The following is a 25,265-nucleotide window of genomic DNA, read 5'->3' as shown; positions in this document are numbered from 1 at the left end:
GAACAGCAGTTTATACTCTTACAACTATAAATTTATAACTGAAAGCAAAATTTACTCTTTGTCTCTTCAATACTCATTGAAAGCGTAACCTTTGTTGTGGCTCTTCACTGGAGGAATAAAGCAAAATAAATGTCACAATCGAAATGCCACTTCTGTGCTTCCTCAATTAAATGAAAGGGGGGAAAAAAGAGTTCCAATTATGTAGTTGTCTATCCATGACCAATACAACTCTCAGGAATCTTAAGAAAATCCTATAGCATCATAATTGGATTAGTATGTTCTCCAGTTAGCATGCTAAAAACTTCGCCAGTGTAAGACTAATCACCACACAGAGAAAAGAAAGTATATATAGGAAGGAAAGGACAGCAAACAAGTAGTGAGTCTATCATTCCTTGAAATTATTTCAGTTTTTTGCCAGCTGCTTTGTTCTTGAGGTGCTGGAAGAAATTTGGTTTGGGTTCATTGTCTTTATTTCTTGTGGTTACAGCACAGCAAGCTTGCATTTCTGCTCTCGAGTAAATAGACCAACATAGGTGTTGACCTAAAGCTTGAACTGCAGAAGCACCAGAAGTAGTTTTGCATGGCGTTTTGCTGTATTGGTTTTTAATATTTTCAGAAAAGAAAATAAAACTAAAGAGCTGTAGTGCACGCCAGCCACAGGCTGAGCACCAGACAGGCCATGGCTGCGTGATGCAATACCGAGCTCACTGGTCTCTTGGCATGTTCCCAGTGTTCCTGAACTGGGACATGGAGTCACAGCAGTTCAGGTTCAGTAGTGGCAGATCTCTGCAGTGAGCAGAAGGGGAGTGCTCAGCAAACCTTGCCAAACCAAGATCTGCATTAAATCTCCCTCAGCTTCAGCCTGTGCGTGTAGCTCTTGGACAGTGACGTGTCCCAGTGCAGGAAAGCTCTTTAAGGCTTATTTCCCATTTATCTGGTTAGTATCTGTCTGGGATATAAAAGCTGGCAACATCTGTATTGTTACAAGCTGAATTGAGTCACTGATAAATGGTTTTTTGAGTTTGGCTGTGTTTGGCTATCTGTTTTACTGTTTGCCATTTTAAGAGAAAAAGCGCTAATGCATAGACATACTGAGGATATCAAATACTGCTGTTATGGGTTGAGCCAGTTAAAAATTGGACCAGAGCATGTTTATTAGTCAAAAATAGAAGCTCCCTTTTAAGCATATTGCTTTTCTTAACTGGATATGGCAATCAAAAAAGCATGCTCTGCTGGACCAGCCTGAGGCAAATATAATTTATATTCTCAGCCCCTGTAGATTAGGAAACAATATGGCTCGTGAGTTTGACAGTTTTCACTGTTTTCTTAGAATGGGAGGAGGGAAGAATTTCATTGTCTGCTCCTGATCTGTTTGAGCAGGCAGATCCAGAGAGGAGGTGGGGGCTGGGATTATTATGACTTTCTTATAGTTTTCTTTCTTTCAGCTTTACTGTCAGACATAACACTACTTTTTACTTTAGAATAGGAGATTCCATGTGTAATTTTATATTTGCCATTCAATATCAAAAAGGGAATAGTAGATTAATTTTTATTTTCTCCAGAGTTAGCTATTTAAGTGTTTGTCTATTTCCTTCAGTGTCCCTTACAAATGCAGGTTTCCTAAAATATGACACCATGGTAGCAGAACTGTGCAGATCTTTAGTCCTGAGCTATGTGTTTTATGTGGATGTTGGTCATGCTCTGTCTCAGTATCCTTTGCTTTCATTGTCTTGTTAATGAAGGACATGGAGAATCCCGATTGTAAAAGTCTGCTGCAAAGTTGGGAGTTATTGTTGGATTTTGGGAGAGGAAACCAAGTGTAGACTTTATTCCTGAAACGAGAAGTTACATTGATTTTGCATCTAATGGGAATCCTTCTAGTTCTCTAGAAAAATGGCTGAGAGTCTTTGTTCTTTCAACAACAATGCTTAATTAATACAGTCCTTTATAAAATATCAGTAGTTTTGTCTGCATGGTTGTGCACACGATCAACAGGCATCTGTAGGGAAGTCACTGGGCAGGAGGTGGGAAGGGTCGGGGCAGGGCAGTCCTTGTGCATGGCCAGGACACATAGCACAGGGCAATATCTCATTTACAGAAATGAGCTTTGCCTCATTAATACAGAATAAGAGAATGTGTTTTGTCATGAGATGTTCAAAAATCCAAGTTTTTTCTGCCTTAGACCATTGTTGTTACTGCATATTACATTTTAATCCTGCCCAAAGCACCTGTGATTTTAGTTGATGTGCACTGTTGTATTAGGTCAAGAATATCTTTTCTCTTGTCAGGGCAAGCAGATGGTAACACCAAGTAGGCAGTTTGTATTTTTGCTTGTTTCAAAAGGTATGATTACTCTCCTGTGCTAAAGCCAGAAGCTGTAATGCTTTAAAAAAAAGAGGCAAATGTAGCAAGCTGAACAAAAAACAGTAAAAAAGAAGGATGAAAGAAGGATTAAAAAACACTGAAAGCATATTCTTCCAAATATGTGTTCAAATCACTGTAGTGACACAGTTCTGGAGCAATGGGGTGTGGACATGAAATGTGGATGTAATTCTTAGTTAACTTCTTATCCAAGTGAAATAAAATAGCTCTACCACCATCCATCTCCTAGTTTCAGGGATGGGGGAATTGTAATTTACCTGAAAAGGGTTATTTACTTCCTGTGGAGAAGGCACATGGTGTTAGGTGTGTTTGATACCAGGTGGCGTTGATTGTCTTCTTAGAGCTTTTACCCTGCCAGAGCAGGAGGTTGAATTTCCAGAGGTCTCTTCCAACCCCAGCTGTTCTGTGTTTCTGTGAAAGCCTGTAGGAAGCTGTTATCTGCACCTCTTCTTGTCTAAATAAAGTCAAAATAGAACTAGTAGCAGTTAGTCATCTGCTAAAATCCTGGTTGTCATCCCGGGTTTTAAAAAGTGCATGGGGAACTCTAAGTGCTGTAGATGAGGAAAGATCGTGACGTATACAGGGTTATTAAAGGTGATATGAAAGTGAATTGTAAGAAACTAATGAGGAGGGAAGTTGCTCAAAGTAAGGAAGGAAAGAGAATATGAAATAACCCAATCCTTCATAAAAGGGGTAGTTTTATTTTTAGATCAGTCATATATGCTGTAAATATGCTGTTCGGGAAATCTCCTTGGCTTTGTGTGTGCAGAACATGGAAAGGGCACTCTGCTGTGTTTCCTAAAGTTAGAAAGAAGGTCAGTAGCCCTAATGACTACCTTGCTGTACTAAGTAATCAGCTTTTGGTACCTTCAAAGCTAAAGAGTTGCACCCAAAGAAGCTGAGGAACATAAGGTGAATAGGTGAAATCTATCTAGATACCTGCCCTGTCCTATGGGATTCACAGGGGAACACATGCTTAAAAAGTATGTAAACAGTTTTCCTTCTCTAGGGATGTTTTTGCCTGTCAGCTGTATCATTCTCAGTTCTGCAGAGTGCCATTTAAAAAGTGATGCTTTATGTGACTTTCAGGAGATAGTGGTTATTAACCTTGCAAAATACTAAGCCAGAAAACCTTATTCAGATACTTTTGTTTCAAATATCGCTACTGAGGATTTTTGAGTGTTGCACACTTAATTCCTTTTTTTGCTCATTATGTGGCATATCCACAGTTGGTTTCTAACCTAAAGCTAGGTAAAACTAAATATCTGTAAGTATTTCATTAGTAGTCTCTATTTTTAAGGACAAAAAGTCTGAATGTTTTTAGGCTATTTTTTAATGCTTAGCAGTGAGGTTTGGCTCACAAAACTTGTGCTGTAAAGAACTCCAAAAGGTCAGGCCGCCGTGTTCTCTCAAAACTGCACGTATCACACTTATGATACAAAACGGCAGGGTGCATCCTACATTTTATTAGTGACTAATATTGCATGGCTGAATTTAGAATAGTTCATGTAGAGGTAAAAAAAATAATCGGGGTTGAAAGAGACCTTTGAGATCATCCAGTCCAGCCACCTACCCAGTACTGCCACTGTAACCTCTAAACCATTTCACCGTATCACCAGATCCAGATACTTCTTAAACACCTGCAGGATGGTGACTCCCCCACCTCCCCGAGGACCTATTCCAGTGCCTGACCACCCTAGCAGTGAAAAGTTTTTTTCTCATACCTCATCTGAATGTCCCCTGTCTCACCTTAAGGCCATTTCCTCTATTCCTCTTACTGCAGGCATGGCAGAAGAGACCGACCCCACCTCCTTCCAACCTCCGTTCAGGGAGTTGCAGAGAGCCACGAGGTCCCCCCTGAGGCTACTCTTCTCCAGACTAAACAACCCCAGCTCCGTCAGCCATTCCTCATAAGACATGTTTCCTAGACCTTTCATGAGCCTTGTTTCCCTTCTCTGGACATGCTGGAGCTCCTCACTGTCCTTTTTAAATTGAGGGGCCTGGAACTGGACACAGCACTCGAGGCGTGGCCTCACCAGTGCTGCGTACAGGGGAACAACCATTGCCCTGGTCCTGCTGGCTGATACAGGCCAGGATACCATTGGCCTTCTTGGCCACATGGGCACACTTTGGCTCCTGCTCAGCTGCTGTCAGCCAGCACCCCCAGGTGTCCCTTTCTGTCCCAGGCCACTCCTCACCCAGCCTGTGTCGTTGCGTGGCTCAGGTGCAGAACCCCACACTTCACCTTATGGAGCCTCCTACAGTTGTGTCCTCAGCCCAGATCGAGTCTGTCCAGGTCTCCAGCAGAGCCTTCCATCCCTAGAGCACATCAACCCTTCCACCCAACTCAGTGTCTTCTGCACAGTTACTGAGGGTGCACTCGATCCCCATATCCAGATCATCCATAAGATGTTAAACAGGACCGGCCCAGAGCTGAGCCCTGGGGAACACCATTAGCGACCAGCTGCCAACTGGGTGTATCTCCATTCACCACAGCTCTCTGGGCCCAGCCATCCAGCCCAATTTTTACCCATTGAAGGGTCCCCCACCCAAGCTGCAAGCCGCCAGTTTTTCGAGGAGGATGCTGTGGCAGATGGTGTCAAACACTTTACTGAAGTCTAGACAGACCCTAGATAGACACATCCACAGCCTTCCCCTCATCTACTAAGTGTGCACCCTACTCTCCTTATCCAGGCATTTTTATCTGGAAGGGCACATTTCCTGAGGGCTGGTGTTGAAGAAATAGATGGCAAAAGAAAAACTTTGTGGATGAGTTTGTAAGTAAGCAAACCAGTATTTAGGCAGCTGATGACCTATGGCTATTTGTCGGTCAGATTGACCAGTGTAGTCTTGTTTTCTCTTTTATCCATTCTCTGTGTTCATTATCTGTATTTTCCTCTTCTGAGGGAATGGCAAGTGTTGTGTTTAAACTGTTGGCTGTCTCGAACTGGAATCCTTTTACATTGCACTTAAGCCATATACACACCACACATGCAGTTCTTGCTTCGTGGATAGTGCATCTGGTTATTAATTCAGTGCAGCTAAATTATTTAGAGGTAGCCAATGGTTCCTTGTCAACAGGCAGTGTTTCATGTCTTCTGGCTGACTTTCTACTGTTAATAAGACTTGGAAAATCAGAAGTAGACTTACACCATTTGCTGGTTATATTGTGACCCAAAATATCAGCAGAGGTTTCTCCTTTAAAGCAAGCATATGCCCCATTTGAGGAGTTTTTGGTGGCAGCAGGATTTCTTCATGGAAGAGCTGGCACTTTTAGTTTGTTCTGGGTACTGTAATGAATCATGGGATGGATGACACATATGCTCTGTTGAAATTATGCTGTGAACTTATAAGGAGGTTTCAGACTTCTGCCAAAACTGCTCTGCAGCCTGGTTGAGCTTTCTGCTGTAGAATAGTTTGGCTGGGCTCAAGAGTCCCAGATGTCACCTACACCTGGGATTGTTGCATTTTTTTCTGCATTTAAATAAAAATAAGAAAGTATTAATAGATCTTTCTACTTCAGTAGCCTATAGTGTGCTTCTTTACCTGCAAATCTCAGTGTAATATTAGTGACTAAATTCAGGCTCTGGTCTGAAACCTGGGGAGATGATTCATGTTAATGTTGATGCTGTCAGCTGAAGATATGGTATTTACTTTCCATAGTGTAACTGCTATGACTGTGCTAGTTAAAGCTAGTATGCATTCACTTGAAAATCTTTCAAGATTGTAAATGGAAAGTGAGCCTTCAAACCATAAAATTGACCATATTGAAGTCAGCTGTGTAAATATTTGAAGTATTGTTTATGCCTCTTTTTGGAGTTGTGTCAACTTTCTAGGGCTGGTAGATGTACAAATGCAAAAAGAAAAAAAAAGCTACAGTCTGATCAAAATGCCACTAAAGTCTCAGAAAAGATTTCCTTTGTATTTGGGATGATATGTATTTAGGTTAAACAAATGAAAAATCTCATTCAAGGCAGTCAGTGAAACAGTCAAATTTATTTACGTTCGTGATTTTTAACTATAAAGGTATCTGTTACTTTGTGAACAATGTTTGAAATCAATTTGATCGGTTCAACCCCTCTAGACCCCCTCAAAAATCAAGTATTGTGTGTTATATTTTACAAATATTCATTTTCTGGAAGATTGTGGAGATTATCAGAAGTGTGTACTTATACATGAATTAATCCCAAGCAGATTTAAAATCAGGTCATACATGAAAGCTGTGAGCAAATATGGTATATGATATTACATTTTCAGGTTCTTACCTACAAAAAATCAATGTAAAAAAGAGATAATACTTCTACAAATAACTTGATGTTTCTTCCAAATAGACATACATAAGTGCGTTTTCTACTTTGGAGGATGGCTAAAATAATTTAAACAATAGCACACCTTTATTAATGCTTGCTTATCAAGGGATGGTGTTTTCTCAGGCATGCTTTTAAAATACACTATTCTATAACTTTATAAGTGTGATTTAAGTTACCCCTGCCATTTTTTTCTTTACATATTTTCATCTGTTAAGTAGTCAATTGTATACCCCATTAAACAAATAATAACTCGTTCCTAGAAAACCATTCTTTATCCAGAGAGCAGCAATTGGCTTCCTCATTATGTTGTTTATTGGGGTTTTTCGTATTTTGCAAGTTTTTAAAGAGAACTTAGGAACTGTAGGTGAAGTCCTGTCTGTGGTAAAATGATTAGAAACTTAAGCAATAATTTCAAAACTTCATCCTTTGTCTTTAAGTCATGAAACAAGCAAATCTCTCAGTGAATGTGTTTTCTCACTTACAGCCCTTGCTCTAGTCTTGCCATATGTGCCTGCCTTGCAGGTGCAGTAGTAAAATCTGTTTTCCATGTGAAACTTGTGTTACTTACTTAACTTTATTTATATGTCTGGTATATGAAAGCAGGCATGGACTTTAAAACACTTACTAAACAATCTGTAATATACTAAATTCTCAAGTAATTAGACTTTCCTGTATCTGCCAACTGTAGGAAAATTTCCATTCATTTTGGCAGGTTTTATCTTTTTTTTTTTTTAGCTGAAATAGTTTGTGCTTCAGTTTAAATCTTGGCTAAATGCAGCTGAAACAAATAATTTGAAATTCTTTCTTATAAGTTATTACATTGTTTTAACTTGAAAGCACTTCCTGGGTTTTGTTGCTGTGGCCTCTGCTTAAAGGAAAAGAAGTAACAAGAAGAAATATGCATTGCAAGCCTTTGAGATAATCAAGAAATTATTTTTTTTATGCATCAAGCAAGGGAACCAGTAGGAGACAGAAAGTTTTACACTGCTATTTTAAAGAAATATAGATCCTTTTGGATTCATATTGACTGAAAATTTTATAGAAGTACAGTTTCTGCTGTCCTATAGGGTACTGTAGTACAGCAGGGACAGATAATGGGTCACACTCCATGACAGTACAAAAAAGATGCTCTCTTTATGAATATGAGTCTGTAAAAGACAAAGCCAGCATGCCTGTTGAAACTCTTCTGTGATAAATCCTTGAGCAAAGGGACCTTTTGTCCTCTACCTTTACTTTATGTAAAGCAATTAACTTACTTCAAATTTGAGACTCTGTTTCTGAGTAGCTTTAATTTTTATTTATTTTTTTAAACTTTTAAATTTAAATTTCAGCCCTGAGATTTAATTTTGAATTACCTTGTGTGCATTTGTTGGGGTTTTTTAAATGGTCTAGAAAGTGCATGGGTTTTGAGTTGAAAAGGGTAATTCTGAACATGCTCTATGATGGTGAATTTTGAAGTATTTTGCAGAATTTATTTAAAACTCTTTTGCACACAGCTAACTCCTAAGTGTTTGTGCTGGTTTTGGCTCGGATAGAGTTAATTTTCTTCATGGTAGCTGGTATGGGCTATGTTTTGTGTTTATTTTTGAAACAGTGTTGATAACAGGGGGATGTTTCTGTTACTGCTGAGCAGGGCTCACACAGAGCCAAGGCCTTTTTGGCTTCTCACACCATCCCACCAGTGAGTGGGCTGGGGGAAAATAAAGTTGGGAGGGGACACAGCTGGGGCAGCTGACCTCAACTGGCCCAAGTGATATTTCAGAGCATATGACATCATGATCAGCTTATAAATCTGGGGGAAGAAGAAGGAAGAGAGGGAATGTTCAGAGTTACAGTGTGTGGCTTCCCAAGTCACCATGACCATGATGGAGCCTGGCTTTCCTGGAGGTGGCTGAACACCTGCCTTGGGAAATGGTGAATGAATTCCTTGTTTGGCTTTGCACCTGTGGCTTTTGCTTTCCCTATTAAACTGTCTCTATCTCAGTCCATGAGTTGTATTTTACCCTTCTGATTTTGGCTCTTCTGTCCCACCGAGTGGAGGGTGCAGATGGCTCTGGGGTGCTTAGTCTGGAGTTACACCCTGCTAGGTTCTACGTCATGCAGGAAGGTAATTGGAGAGGGGAGAATAACAAAATTATCAGCAGGTGTAATTAGTAAGCCTACTGGAATGAATTAGAGCTACCAGCTTCTTGAGGCACTTCTCATTTGGCAGCACTGGGTTTAGAGACAGGCTTACTGGCAATTGTTCAGAAAACAAGCATAGTCCTTTGAATCTAGTGCTAGAGGATGTAGAGGGTGAAGCCTTTGCTTTCTATTGTAGCTGAGCTGCTGCAACAAAACTTGAATATCTCATGCCATTTTGCAGTAACAAGATAGAAGAGGAAAACAGCTGTTGAAAGAGATGTGCACATCTTTAGAATCATAGGATATCTTAGTTTGAAAGGGACTTTCTGAAGTCATCTCCTTCAACATCTTGCTCAGGTTTGATAAAATCAGATTGCTTGGAGATTTGCTACAATTTAGCATGTAGTTCTGGGGCAGCACAAGCTTCTAGACTGCCACACTCCTTACAAAGCTGTGTGGAATTTGGGGTTCTTTTTCTCCTGCCTGTAAATTAATGCTAGTGTGCAGCATGCAGCTCTTTTTCAAGGAGTTTATGGGCTGAAAACACCTCCTTTCTCTTAGCTAATTTTTTTGGAGAAAGACAATAGTTTTGTCTATAGCAGTTTTTGTGCACCACTTGATCTGCGAATATGAGGAGTAGTGAGGGGGATGAGTGAAGAGGAAGAGAACAGGCAAGACAGTGGCATCCACAGAATCTCACCCCAGTTTCCTAGTATCTGAGTGGAATACAGTCTCAGTGATGATTGTGGAGGCAGAACTGGCTGCCAGAATTTCGCAAACAAAATTGTTGTTAACTTGGCTTAATTATAATCTGTGTTCTTTCAAATACAGCAAGTTGAGTTTCAAGAAGGTCTAAATACAAGATAAATTACAAAGCAGTGTAATTGGTATTGGAAAAGAAACAAGAAAGTCTTTCAGCTCACCGTAATTCTTCAGGGCTTTGAAAGTAGTTTAGTATCTTGCTTTTAGAACAAGCTCTGCAACTTCTAAGATAAATCAGCTCTCCAATCTAGAGCTTGGAAAGTAAAAGTGTTGTTTAAAAGTTTTCTAGAATGTACCTAAATGTAGGCATACATTTTGTAACTCTTACAATTCTGTCCCCTAGATGAATGTTTACTCTTTATTCATCTTGCTGTGCGTGTAAGAGGTGACTTTGGTTTGTTTCACCAGTGACTTCGTGTAGCTTTAATCTTAGAACAGGTTAAGCTTTTTAAGATATAGATAGCTCTTCTGTCTGGAGCAATGGTGTATTCTGTCAGTTTGGAGTGCTTACCTTTCATCCTTCTGGCAATACTTTGCCCTTCCAAGAATGTCTTGGGATGTCATCTTGTGACACCCCAAGGATGTGGGTTACACAAATAACCCAGAGTTAAAGATGTCCTTGGTTATGATTTACGTCTTGAGTATTACTGTCAGGTGTCAAAAGAGTTGTCATAAGCAGCAAGCAGTCATCCTTTTTTTTTTTCTTTAAAAAAACAAAACCAAACACCCCCCCAAAACAAACAAACAACCAACCAGCTTTGAATTAGGAAAGAATAGTGTAGATGTCCTATTATACTCCCACATGAATGCATTTCAAATGTGTGTCATTGGTAGAAAGTCAGTAACTCCTGTTAGATTAATGTGCCTTTCAGGGTAAGGGTCTTGAGGTGCTTAAATTTAATTCTGTTAAAACTTGCTGTTGTAAAATAATTAAGCATAGACCTGGGTGTATGTATCTTGAAGTATATGATTGAGGGATAAATAGGGGAGGACCTGGATATTTGCTGTAGGAGAATGCTCTTGTCGTGTTGTGAGCTCAAGTAATTTAAGCACTTGCAAAATGACTCAAAATCCAAAAGACATCTGAAATGTCTTGAACCTCCTCATTAGTCCCTACTGCTTTTTATTTTGTTTCTAAACCAGAGGTCTTTTGAAACCTGTTGAAAGCACTGTATGAGAGTATTGTTTGGGCGGAAAGCTCTGATAATTTACAGTCCTCCTTGTTGAGCTACAGGTAAATCACTCCCAAAATATTTGTCTTTCTTGTTTTGTTTAATTTATAAATTGATGAAGTAGCTGCAAACCCCCTCAAACTGTGAACGTGTCCTCTTCTTTTCAGGTGAAAGCTATGTGTGTGCATCCAATGAACCATATCGCAAAGTTGATTACACCAAGAACGTGAACCCGAACTGGTGTGTGAACATAAGGACTGGGTCCAGTCGGTCCTTGACGTCTTTGACATCCACAAGGAGCGAAGTGAAGGAGAGTAAAGATTTCATTAAACCCAAGTTAGTGACTGTTATTAGGAGTGGAGTAAAGCCACGGAAAGCTGTGAGAATTCTGCTGAACAAGAAGACTGCTCATTCCTTCGAACAGGTCTTGAATGACATCACCGAAGCCATTAAATTAGACTCGGGTGTAGTCAAGAGACTTTGTACACTGGATGGGAAGCAGGTAGGAGAATAAACTGCTGTGGCCATCTAATAATCTAAGATGCTCTGTTTTCATAAATTGAATTCTTGTTACTGTATATGCTTTAATCTGCTTCCAAATAATGACAGTTAACAACCACCAACTTTAAAAAAGCTTCGTTAAAATATTAATACACACCACAAAATTAGAATTGTATATCATGTAAAATAAGTGGATCTTTACATTCAAGTAAAAAAAATATTTTTATGCCAGCTTTTTTGCATTGCCCAAAAATGTGCCTGTTGATTAAGTAATACAGTTTATTTGAAACATTTGAACTTATTAAGATATCTATGTGTTTTCAGAAGCAGGGTCCTGTTTTCAGACTACCACATAGTGGCTTAGTGGTATAGGAAAAATATTGATGTCTTCTTCCATTGCACTTCAACAGATTGCTATTTCCAGTGGTAGTAACTGACATGAGCTGAGGTCAAGAATTTTATCTGAAATGAATAATTCTGGGAGGGTGGTCACATCTCTGCAACTAGTTTTTTTTTGCTTTTAGTTTTCATCTCTGCAAGAACACAGCCAGGGTTAATGATGTGGTATGTGTGTGTTCTTGGACAGAAATACAAGGGAGTGGCCTGCAGGACTGGACCAGTTTAAAGTGCCAGGAATACACTTGCTGTTGATCAGTCACATTAATGACTCAGCCCTTCATAGAACAGGACTTTGATACCTGATACTTTTATTTGACACTGCTGTGGAAGTCTGACAGCATTGTGACTTTGGTAATAGAGCAGCACAGGCTGCAGATTAGATCACATTGGTATCAGGTACCTGGACTCTTGTACTGTTGACTAAACATTGGTATCCTTGCTCATTCAACAGGTACTTCTGTACACCTGCATACCTATACATCTGCATGAACTAATTGTAGAAGTTTCAGTTGTGTTCAGAGATGTGGGCATTTTTATTGTCAAGCTTTTTATAATGTTTAGTGCCTGAAAAACACTTTTTCATGGTGCAAGCTGCTAACAAATGTATTGCAGAAAAAAATGCACTGAGATTGCCTTGATATGAGATCCATCTCTGGTTATGTTCGGTGTGCTTGGATACACTTCTTAGAGGGAAATATGTGAAAAGAACAACTTCTGTGTTTTGATGAAAATATAGCAAGGCAAAGGCATCGCTGAAACTCTTGATTTTCAGTGTTTGGTGGCAGCACGACGATGTGCTCTTTAGTTCTTCTAATAGGTTTGATTTTTAAAGGAGATTTGTTAATGCTACTTCTTAACAGAGAATCCTTCCTAGGAACATCCGAAATGTGTTTGTTATGTTTAATTTAAATCATAATAAAAGAGCTTGGAGGATATTTATTATGCAGTAATTAGTCTCTTCTGCCCATGAAGTGTTCTGTCACTGTCTCAGATGATTTTAGTCTTCTCAAGCAAATAGAGAGTCAGTAAGGGAAACTGCAAAAACTGGGATTGTCAGTTCACATTCACCTCTTCTTGCGTTGTTAAAATAGCAGAAACCCACTGATCTGCATTGATATGGAAGATGCAGTAGTGCACCAGGGATCAATAAAAGTAGTTACTATTAAATATCACATATGTTGCTTGTGTGTTACCGTCACCCACAGTGGATGATGACTGTCTTCAGCCCATGGTGAGGATGACCAATCATTGGTAATGCTCCAAAATACAAGTTTTATTTGCTGCAGTACCTCCTCCTCCCCTTCTGTGGTAAAGGCAGTCATTGAACTTGGACTGCAGCTGTAGGAGTGTTCTCAGGCAGGATTGAGAAATCCCTCATTCTGACTGTGAACAGTCTGCAGAGAGCTGCTCCATGCAGCTGCCTCTCTGTGTAAACTGTTCCAGCAGTAGTAGTGCATAAATGTGGAGGCCTCCCTTCCACTGGGAAGAAAAGGCCTTGTGCTTTTCCACAGACTTTGGGAAGGAGCCTTTGTTGCACAACCACAGTGTGACTGTGTTTTAGGAGGTTGTGAGATGGAGTGCCCCAAAGAGAAGACCTATGACTTTAAACACCCTGACGAAAAGAAAAGCCTTCTATTGCTTATCTAGGAGGATGGAGAGTTCTTGTTGTGTTTTGGTTTTTGTTTATTTCTCTTTCCCCGAAGTGAAGGGCTGACCCCAGTTTGAGGCAGTAGGGTCTTTTTAAATTTGTTTGTTCATTGCCAGTATACGTAGAGGTTGGTGCTGAAGGGCTTTTTGGGGTTTGGCACATAAAGAGTTGCTTTGCTGCCAACTACCAATTGGTGGAAATTTCTGAGCCTATTTTCTCTAATGTAGTAATTGCTTATTCTTCTAAATCTGCAAGGGAGGCAGATCTTTTATGTTCGTTGTAGTGTTGGCACAGCTTGAAAGGCAACCATTAAAAAAAGGCATTTTGTAAATGGGTATGTTCCTATAAATGTAGCTCTTGTGTTTCTCATGGTTCTAATTTTTTTCCTTGCTCCTTCGTATTTTTATCTCTGTGGAAATACATATTTTTTGATTTTTTTTTTTTTTTCCTGAGTGAACAGGCTTAGGTTGTATTTTCTGTTTAATATGAAATTGGGGCTGAAATTCAGATGTTTAAAACATGCATGTATAAAATTTGTATCCTTTGATTAGGGAATGCATTGTTCTGTTAACTTGTGGTGTGATTTTTTTTTATTCCAGTAGAACCATTTAATGTGTAGGAAGAAATTATGATAATTTCATAAGTGAAATTATGATCTTTCTGATTAGTGATCTTTCTGATTAGTAGAACAGAAAGGATGTCCTCAAAAGAGTTTTTATTTACTCTCCTGACTTAATTAATCTTGTCTGTAGCAACGTCTTGATGATAATACAGAGAACACCACCTGAGTTGGGTATTTTCCTTGATTATTGTGTGTGAAGAAAGATAAGTATCAGGGGTTTAATTGTAAAATTTTATAATGTTTGCAAGGTTTCCTTTTATCTTCAGTTTCAATAGGAATGCTGTAACGTAACATGTTCATGCTTTGTAGCCTGAAGTACAGATTTATTTTTAACTATATTGATACTGGGCTTAATTCTAATTTTTAAGCTATTGAGCAGCCAACTTTTTTTTACTTCCCGAGACTGTTGAGATGATTTTTAAATGAGGAAAAATATTTCTGTAAAAGTAACTAGGCCATAACTTTGCAGTGCAGGCTTCTGCTGTTTCAGTCTTTGTGCTTCTGACATTGAGGTTTGCCTAATATATTTGCTTGACCAAAGTGTTTTCCTTACTTGGCTGCATTTTCCTGGAATCTGTCACTGTCCTACTGTGAAGCAAGGACAGTCAGACTGAAACTTCTCCAGTTGGGAAGTTAACCCTTTGTTATCTCTGAAGAGAATGGAGGGTTTCTTTCTTGCTAAACAAGCTTCAAGCTTCAGTCACTGTGAAGTGTGGGGTAGCAACTGCATGGTGAGTTGGGGGGAGAAATTTCCTGTGAGGAGCTCACAAAAAGCCATGTGGAACTCTGACGCTTGTGTTATTTGACACACAAAAGAAAATTAAATCTTCACACTTGCTAAGCTTGCAGTTTGTGGCAGTTTCATGGATTAATATCCATAACAGGATTGAAAAGGTGGGTGAGCTACCTTTTCTATACTCTGTTCCCAAAATAGTGATAATGCAGCAAAAATTAGCCTTTTTTGAAGGTCCTTTTTGATGGGCCACAGGTGGCTATCTCTGAAACCAAAAGTTTCCCCAATTTTCTGTTAATGAAGTTTATTAATAAAGTGCTTGTTAAAAGTAAATGGGTAACTGAAGAAAACAGTTACTACATGTGGATGTATTTACACTCATCGTGCTCTCTTCTCAGTGATTTTTTTATTCTCTAGTGACAGATTCAAAAACCTTAGCAAAGAAGACAGCTCTTGGAAACTGAATCTTGTATTTGCTTTCCTGTTAACATACCTATCACAGAGGGCAGTAACCAAAACAAGGGATGAGCAGGAGAGATTTTGTTTATCACAGTGACAGATTTTCCCATATTCTTGATTCTTTTGGCACATAGGCTTTTGTCATTCAGATCTCAAAAGTTTCCATTAATATAGTATTTTTGCTACAATCTTAATCTCAGTAGAGATCTGGCTTCAGTACTGAGAGAAGTTTTAGAATGTATGAATTTCATTTTTCTCGGTTTTTCTGTTTTGTTGGCAAAGCCGTACTTGTATGAGATGATTTTTTAAAAAATAATTTTATTGCAGTTAAGTACTTTTTGGGAAATATTTCCCTTTAGATCAATTCTCTCCTTCTTTAGGAGGAGGTTCCTTAAGTCTAGTGCCTGGGCTCTAGAAGTGTACTTTTTTGTGTCTGACATTTAATTGTACTGTTACATTGCTGATATCTCATTACATGGTGAGAAACAACTGTGATAGAAACTTGTTTCAGTGTTAGCAGGCATGATTTGTAGTTGAAAGCTACCAAAGTAAATCAAGTTTTTATCTTGCATCTCAGGCTTTAACGTAGTACGGGTGCTGTGCAAATGTATTGGAAATGGCACAGGTTTGAATTTCTGCTACAAGCAATTTTTGCAGGAACAGAAATCTCCAATAACATTCTAAGCTGAAATGTTGCATTAATCTGCAAGTATGAGGGGAAGAAATCCTTAAGCCCTGGCATAGCTCACAACTCTTTTAAAGGCTTATATATTGTTACAGAGGAACGTCAGTGGCAGCAGCAGAGAGCAATTCTCTGCATTGCAGATCCCAAAGAAAGAATTTATGGGCAAGGAGTCTTTCCTCAGCTAGCTTTGGGATTTTGGATAGTAATGATAGTCCCTGAATTCATCTTAAAGGCTGAGGGTCACAAGGGGTAGAGTCAACTCTTAGAACACAGTTTACAATTTGCCAAAGTGCAGCAGAGTGGTTGGGGATTTGACACTGGGGATATGATTGCCAGTAGAGCTACGGAAAGAGTAGATATGTTGGATAGAAAGGCTTTTCAGAATTCATGGCTCAAATCCACAAGAAAAAGCATACAAATCTGCCTATTTTGTGGGGAATTACGCAAGTGGTAATTATGTGTATTCTGGGATGGGGGGGATATACAGTTTTTACACTGGCTTATGAAAGCTCAGTAGAGTGTGTGCAGCATCATATGAGGGAATGGGAGCAGGACCAGCAGAGACCGCTTGATGCAGCAGTGGGATATCCCTGCAATGTAAGAGTGACATATCAGCTGGAAAGAGGCATTGATACTGTTGGCTTGGAGATTTTTCTTTTGTTTGGAGTTTTTGTAGCTGACATGAGTCTGCAAATTATTACTGTGTGAGAAACAGTGAACGGTGTTGTGGAGATGAACCCAGCAGCTGTATTTAGATTTTCTTTAAAGAGAAAGAATAGAACTTCCAAAAGAGAGATCTTCCAAGAGAGTAGGAAGTTAAATCAGGAAATATACACACACTACAGAGGAGGAAAGCTCGTACTAGGTGTCAAGAACCATTCTTCTCATTCAGTGGATCAACTTGAGACAAAACCTCTGTGGCAGAGCTAAAGATTACTTTCCAGAGCATAGGAGAACCCTGAAAAACAGTATAGAGGAGTCCTGGATGAGTCTAATGATCTTACATTACAGCTGATGCTCATTAGATGAGATGTGGGTCCCTAAGGTTGAGATAAATAAACTTAACTCTCAGACTTACAGGGCAAAAAAATTATGGAGTCGTGAATAACTTTCTGATGGTTGGCTGGATTATTTCCCTTTGTTTGAGTAAATATGTAGCAGTGGAATACCTGTATCACCTGGAAGTTGGAAAATTTCACGTTTGGTACAGTCACTTTTATGTGTGTTACAGACCAGAAGGGCACTGGCACAGCACCTGTCTGTTCAGGGAGCCTGCTGGTTTGGGTTGAGCTCTGAACACAGAATGCTTTAACTGAGTGCATGAAGTGGGATTTTGGGATGGTTTGGGGGCTGTTTTGTTGTTTTTTGGGGTTGTTTTTAACAATACATAATTATGAATCATTGACTTGACTGGGGAGAGAGACAAGGGGAAGAAAATAGTGGCTACTTCTTTGTATCTGAAATAAGGGGGTTTTTTTTATGCTGTCTTTTCTCATCAGTCAGCTAGGGAAGCATGGCCCAGAAAAAATGCACTACTCACCGAATGCACAGTTGGAATATTGTTGTTCTGAGTGGTTATTGATGACTCACTGCCAAACCGGAATTTCATATTGGGTAGGGGTCAATGAATGTGCATCTGTACGAGCCTCTGGAAATGACCTGGAAGATGGAATGGAGGATATGCTTAATAAATACAGATGAGCTGCAGGAAACCTGGACAACAGAAGATTAGAAACTTGACAAACTACAGACAAAGCAGGTTGAGTAATCTTATACTCACTGGTTATTAACAATGCAGATAGGAAATGACAAGTAGCTCTGGATGAAGTGGTAAAGGATCACAGCTGAAGATGTGAAGATGAATTCATGGTGTCACTGGTGGTGTATAGGGAGGGAAAGCCAACATCCTTGTGGAAGTTGCAGTCAATCATCTTGTTTTTGATGTAGGTGTCAGGTGCCCACTTTGCTCTGTCCTGTTCAATGCAGTGATGCCAGCTAGAGACAGCTTTATTATGGAAAATCCAGAAAGGAGTAAAAATATGTAAGAAAGCATGTTCTATACAGAAAGATTGAAGGAAGTGGGATAGCTGAGACTATAGAAAGATAATCAGCAAGTTTTTTGCATGGACGAACAAAAAAATCCAACAAAATTATAGCAAAAGAACATTTTTTCTGTGTTTTCCCTATGTATAGAAAAAGGAATAATAGGCTTACAGTCAAGATCAGATCCTGTGGAATTCGCTGGTAGATAGTTACTGTAAAAGTAAGAATAATGAAGAGGTGATTTTTTTTAATTATTATTTTCAGCAGATAACTGGAGTCCAACAGTCTAAAGTTTCTGAAAACTGATTGGGTTTGAGTGTTTCAGTAGCTAAAGGTGATCTACCACTTTGGAAGAGCTATTAAGCTGGAGATAAAAATCTGAATGCCTGTTCGTGTGCATATGTACACACCTGGAACCCACTTAATTCAAACAGCAGGGGTTACAGTTAAAGTACGTTTTATCCTAGTGCTCGCAAACCTCTCCTAATGTTCAATGTGAAATGTGATTTAAGGGAAGGTGGGCTTGTGCTGGAGGCTGGAATTGTTTCAGAGAACAGCTCTAGTCAGTGTGGAATACAAACCTTGCAAGTCTTACTGAAAACAAAAGAATTAAAGTGACTTTAATCTTCAGGAAGTCTGTACGGCAGGAAATGAATTCATCCATGGACACCGCTACATGGTATTTTTGGTCAGACTTCCAATCGGTGTGCTCAGAGCTGGGAGCTATGGTTATTTATTGCTAGAAGGAAGGAGGAAATAGCATGCTCAAGTAGAGGAGATAATTTTGGCCTCTGTTCATGGACCTAGAAATATTCTCATCTGTAGTTATATATGGAAGCAAGTATTTGTCTGAAACCAACCTGAAATTAACCCTGCCCTGTCACAGTTGCAGCAATCGGAAAAATACTCCAAATATGAAAATACAGAAATCTTTTCCCAGGTACTTCTTTGTCATGGAACACTTTCCAAAGCATTTTCATTACATGCAGTGGTGCAAAGTACATAGGCAGATAATGTGGGGTATATGATTTAGCCTGGAGAGTATTTACAAAGTTGCCAGAGGATTGCGTTACAGTCCAGTTATAATTTTAAGGAAGGAAAAATGCAAAATGGTAAGGATTTTGTTTCAAAGCATCAAAACTGTGATGCTGAAGGTGCTACAGAAAAAGGGTTTAAAAACAAACAGAGGCTTGAATGTCTAGGGAGTCCTCTCAGAAGAGTGTGTGAAACTTGAAGTGAACAATAATGCTGAGGAAGCTCTTCAGCTTTGTTGCATATGCAAGAAATAAAGGTCATGCCATGTGAAACAGCCACAGTCTAGCACTGGAAAACTTGTCTCTCTGGAACAAAGGTCTTTAGAATTTGTCACAGCGGGGGAGCCCCTGTGTCTTGCTCTTGCTTTCTGGAGATCAATAACCCAGAATATAGTACAGATAGAATAGAGAACGTATCTCTTTCCTTCCCACAGGGATGCATAATTCTGGCTGTGGGACTGTGGTGTAACGTTACTGGGAATGCGATAGCTGGTGTCCAATGGGTGTGAATTTAATCTTTTTCAGCGAGGTACAGTTTAGAGATGTGATCAGTAATACCCATTGCCATCAGACTAGCAGGTTGGTGAAATGTGATGTTAAAATAATAGAGTATTTCTAAAAATGAACATAAAATCATAGCCTGGTGTGAAGTCAGCACTTTTAAATTAGAGCATGGCAACTGAAAAAATTGCTGATATTTCAGCTAACAGCAAGCATGTGTGTCCTGTTAAAAGTGACATCCAACTTGCTGAAGTCTTTGTGGATCTATGGAGAGGATAAATCCTACTGGGATTTCAATTTTTTTCTGCACACACCAAGAGCTGACAGCACTTAATAAAAATGACATGCTGCACAGTGTGGGAAACAATCAGTGCAGAAGTAGTGGTGTCACCAGTGGTAGCGTTGTATCTTTGTTGATGTATGATTACAATAATTTCAGTGATGGGTTACAGAAATGGTGTGTGTAGCTCTTGGAATAAAGGAGCGGTATGCAATCATTGTCTGCCATCTGCCATGCTAAAGATTGGGTCACGTGACTTGGAAACTAAACCTTGGGAATTTGTTATGTCCTGCTGAGCCTGCCCATTAACAGATAATTAGTCTGGTAAAAATCTTTTGAATTTATTCTGCAGCTGTCATATGCCAGATTAGGATTTGTGTCACAGGTTCCTCATTGCTTTGAGATCTTGGAAATTTTTTTTTCCTGTAATTAAATTACCCTGTGTTCCTTCAGTAAACAGTTCTTACACTATAACATTTTAACATGCAAATTTTCTTTAAGAATCCTGTTACATCTTACAGTGTAAAGCTGTTTACCAACCGTGTATGAAAGGGTTTCAAGGCTGAATTTTCTCTGTTCATAACAGAGGCTGTAAGCAAACTTTCCAGTTTCAGGATTTGCCCTTCAGGTTGTCAGGTTGATGGATCTGTAGCTGCTTCTTGGTTGGCTGTAATCAGATAGGGCTTCTTAAGTCTACTGAAGCACAACTAAAATCTTAAAATATGAACTTCTATATTTGTACCAGTTGCTAAGAAAAATGATGTTCTGTTCCATACTAAATTAATGGCAGGAAACATGAAACAGTTTGTTGGAGAGAGGAAAGGAATATTTGTCTTTAATGTTTAAAATATTGCTAGCTGATTAATTTGCAGTGAACCTTTAAACAAAGAAACCTGAAGATTCAGAAGGAAAAGCAATATTGAAGTAATAGCAGCACAAGCCAACTCTTAAAAGCAAAGAGCTTCCCAGCACTTAAAAGGAGCAGTGACCCTGTTTATGGCTTGCAGATTGAAAGCTTTGCTTAGGAGGGAGTGATAACTCAGTGTTTACAGTGTAGGCAGGAAAAGTCAGTGTTCTTGTAGCACTTGTTCACTGAGCCAACAATCTTCTTTTTCTGTTGTGCAAATATGCAATCTATGCCATGTTCTTAAATATTTATTTGGTTCATATTTATTTGGTGTTTTATTTACTGATACATGACGCAAGATACCTCTGTGTTTATGAAAGGCTTTCTGAAGAAACCAAAATATTTCAGAGGAAAGCAAAAAAGGATAGAACATAGCTTGTAAACTTAGTGGGAAGTTGGATTTTTGGCTAGTAGATTTGGCTTTTCTTGGTTTTCCCCATCTTATTTTGAACTTTCAACTCAATTAGTACTTACTTAGGAAGTTATGGATAAAATTTCTGGAAAATAGACCAGTTAGCTAAGAAAAGTAACGATGATTATGCCATAAAGAGTACCAAAAGAGCCAGAATCCTCTTTGTAAGTGATTTCTGAAGGTGCCATTTCCTTGCATGTAGAAACTTGGTGTTCCTGTTTTAAAGAAATCAAGGGTCTGGTTGATTTAACCAGGATAAAATTGATCAAGAGAGAATCAAGCATGAGAGATTCCTTATTCTCCCTGTATTTTGCAAAGGACCCAAAAATACACACACTTAGAATATGCCCATGTGGCTCTGCAGGCAGACACCTGGAGATGTCTTGGAAGTTGGAAAGTGTTCTGGCTTGATTTGCAAAGAGAACACGCTGGTGTAATGAACATCTGACTCAAAAAAACCCCCATCTCTGCAAACAAAATCCATATACCACAATTGGCTTTGTACGAGCATTGTAGTAAAACATGGCACAGTGAGATTTCCTGGTAGACAACTCTTCTGGCCACTTCTCTTTGTGGCTGGTGTTTTTGCCTCGAAGGGAAAAGTATTCTCTCCACTTCCCTGGAGCTGGCAGGGTTAAGCAGGGAAATCTGTCTTCTGCAGGTACCCATGCAGGATCTGTTGCATCATTTTTTCACACTAATCTGTTGTATTAGAGCATGTTTGTAATATTTAATACATACTTGCAAATTTTAGAATATATTACTTTATATTTTTTCTTAAAGCAAAAATGCAGCAAAATGGATATTCTAAGCTCATGAAATCTAAGAGGGATGATGAACAAATGATGAAATCTCATTCACAAAGCTCCATATTTTGTTCTCCTTCACTTTCATACACAAACAATACAATTTCCCGGAGTTTTAGTATCAGAGTGATGTTATTACCTGCAGTCCTTGAAGTCTGTCACCTCATTAAGAGCACACTCCTAGTTCAAGCACTAATCTTCCTTTACCCGACAGGGATTTGCTCTTGCTTTTGGACTGACATAGGTAACAGGATGTGTGAAAACCTCCTCATTGTCTTCTGTCACAAGTTATATAGAGAAGCCCAGGAGAGAGGTTGCAGTCCAAGGTGCAAAAGTGTTTTTTGAGAGGTCTTTAAGGTCTGAGAGGGCTTTGAATACTCTTGGAACTAGTAATTATTATTCAGATTTTCTTGGATTTGGCGCATGAATATGTTTTCCTTTCTTACAGCACACTTCACCTTTTGCACATTGTTTTTTCCTATCTTCTACTTCTCAAACATTTGACTTTTAAAAAATGTATTTATGATCCTTACATCTTATTAACTTCCTCCCATCTATATGTCACTGAATATTAAAATTTTAGAGCAGTACTGTAGTTAGTGGGAGAATGATGATGTTTGATATTGCTTCTAAAGAATAGACACTCCTCTGCAATTTCCAAAGTAATTCTCATGGCTTGCTCACATTTTGGCAATAATTAGTTGGAGATGAAAGTTTCTATTCTTTGAGCTTCTATTTTGGAACTTCATTTTTTTATCTTCATTTAAGGCCTATATAATGAAGTATGAATGACACCACACATATCATAATGGAAATGAGAAGGACTTACCAGATATTTTGTTTGTTTCAGTACAAATCAAAACACCTGAACAGGAAGTTATCAGAAGTAGTGAGAGACTATGTACCTCTAAAAATGACTAGGAGTTTAGCACCTTTTATTAGTTTTATCTGAGGCTTTCTGAAGCCTCTGCCACAATCCTTTTGTAAGAAATAAGATATATATGGAGCTTCTGGATATAAACACCTAGCAAACCTTATTAAATATGGGAGAAGGGTATGCCTGAAAACTCAGCCTGATTGATGCTTAAGCAAAAAGCACATCTAGTTTTAAAGCTGTTGAAATATGATTAGTCACATGGAGTTTATAAGGCCAGATCACAACACTTAAACCTCCTTTCTTCATCTCTTGGGAGGCAGATGCAAGCCTAGAAGTTTCTAAACACTTACCTGAAACTGAAAATATCAGTTTATGCATATTGCTTAAATAAGGATTCTTAACTAAGCAATAAAAGCAGCTTTCATTGCATTAGCTCTCTCAGCAGGGTCTTCACTTGGTGGCTGGGAGTGGAGGGCATAGTTTCCTTATCAAGAGCCTCCCTGAGGAGTGGAAATGGAATAGTTCATGGTACTATCCTATGGAGAATGTTGCTGTCCTGTAGAAAATAGTTTGTACATACTCTTCTGGTTACACGAGATAAGTTATAAAAAAGAAGTAAACAAAGGAAAATGAGATGCATACCTGCTGTGGCTGTTCTCCAGTGCTTGGACACAAATGCTCCATGCACACTGAGGTATGTTTTTCTGGACAATGGAAAGGCTGTGAGAATAGGTCTCTGGGTATTTCTTCTGAATACGAATCCCCAGTGTTTCACCCTTCTCAAGTTTGCAGCTTGTGTCTGAAATTACTTCCAAATCTTTTCATGTGGTTTTTGGTTTGGTATTTTTTTTTCCCTTCATCTGTAGCTGAGTTTATTAGTGAAATTCTTTTGGAATCACAGGTGCATTAGAGGCAAAATACTCCTGTCTTCTGGACTGTTTGGCTGATAGTTGGAAATGGAGCTATATTTTTACATGGAAACTTCTCCTTTTTCCAAAATTTTTCCGAAATTGTAGTCCCTGTGTTTCTTCCTTCTCTTCAAAGCCAATGAAAACTGATACAGATTTCCTAGCAATGTGTTGTGAAAATTATCATTGCTCTGAACAAAAATTCATTGGTGCTGTAAATGTTGGGGAAGGATAAAGGAAAAGCTGGGTTTTCACGTGCAGACCCCACTGTGAATCCTTGTTAGTAGACTGATAAGAATTGCAACACTTTCTCATTTGTATGATGGAAAAAAAAACTTCATTAAGTTCAAAACTGACTGGGGACTGAACTAAAAAAACCTTGTTAGGTGTGGCATGAGGAATAAATATTAATACCTCTTTTGTAAATTGACTTTGTTAGGGATGAGTCTGAATTTAGAGGCTCTTCTTGAACTCATTTATTTCTCAGTGCTTTATATATTCATATATAATTCGTCTCAAAATGTTTTAGATGATTCATGTTCCTTCATACCATGAGTCACTTTCAGTCTGACTAGCACACTAAAAAAATTTTATTTTTAGCTAAGGGTTAGATATTTTTCATATGACACCTGAATGTTTGTGTAAACTGTCCTCAGATGACAGGGAAGAAGTTATAACTTTGTCTTGTTCTACAGAGCTACTTTTTTTTAATTGTCATTTGCTATAATAGAGAGTGCAGGTTTTCTGTAAAGTGGAATATTAGCAAAGTAACTCTTATTCTAATAGTGTATTAACAGGTTTCAGTGAGAAAAGTAGCATTCTTTACCATCTATACATATATATACACATACCTATATTATATATGCTTGAGGGTTTGTATTTTGCTAAATACTGAAATAAATTGTTTTCAGAAATTGTATCCTCAAAACAACAAATTTTTTTTTAAAAAAAAAGTCTATTTGAAACAAGTTGTTCACTTTTAATATTCTGCTAGACTAGATTCTTTGGTTAAATCTGTCTGAAAGTTCTTGGAATTTAGTATTGGGTTATATAACCTAATATTGGTATTAGGTTATACTTCAGATTTGTGAACTTATGAACATTTCCAACTATGTTAAAAATTAAATTCTCAGGTCAGAATTAGGGCTCTGAGAAATTAATTTTCAGAAAATACCTGCATGTTTTCAGTAGTGCATGGATAAACTTGTAGCACTTGACGAGCTCTTCATTTGAAAAGCAGTGATAATAAAATTGCTGGTTGCAAATTACTTATTGTGAATCACCTCTTTTGCAGAAACTTGATATCTGCCTTCCTCTAATTTACAGTGACCCTTCTCCATCACCTCTCTCTGATGGGATTTGATTTGCATTTTTTTTGCTTGCTTTGCTTCTGCTATGGTAGCGTTATTTCATTATTATAGTATTAAGGTAGCCTTGGAAATCCCTCAAGCGATTTCAGTCTGATTATGACAGGCTTTTTTATACCCCATTTCTCCCTTTTCCCCCTGCTATTGGTACTGCTGGTGTGTGCTAGGGAAGGTATTTAAATGGACGGATCCCTGGGCAAGGTGTTAGTTGTACATACAAGTTGAGGGATAAATTTACTTGCTTCAGCACTCACTCTCTTTTCCATCTTTCCAACTTAAAAGGATTGAGTGTCCATAGCTTTTATTCATTTATTTATTATATTTGGTGTAGAT

General features: G+C 38.6%; 1 protein-coding gene across 1 annotated transcript in view; it reads left to right on the top strand.

Moving 5' to 3' along the window:
* The window catches only part of DCLK2 (doublecortin like kinase 2), a 91,626-nt gene that overhangs the window by 8,720 nt on the left and 57,641 nt on the right, over positions 1-25,265 (top strand). Inside the window, exon 4 of the mRNA XM_008641340.2 lies at positions 10,918-11,252. Coding sequence (XP_008639562.1) covers positions 10,918-11,252 — 335 coding nt within the window. The remainder of the gene's footprint in view (positions 1-10,917; positions 11,253-25,265) is intronic.

Source organism: Corvus brachyrhynchos, unplaced genomic scaffold, assembly GCF_000691975.1.
Source record: "Corvus brachyrhynchos isolate BGI_N302 unplaced genomic scaffold, ASM69197v1 scaffold229, whole genome shotgun sequence".
NCBI classification, from domain to species: Eukaryota; Metazoa; Chordata; class Aves; order Passeriformes; family Corvidae; genus Corvus; species Corvus brachyrhynchos.
This window is presented reverse-complemented; position numbering and strand designations above follow the sequence as displayed.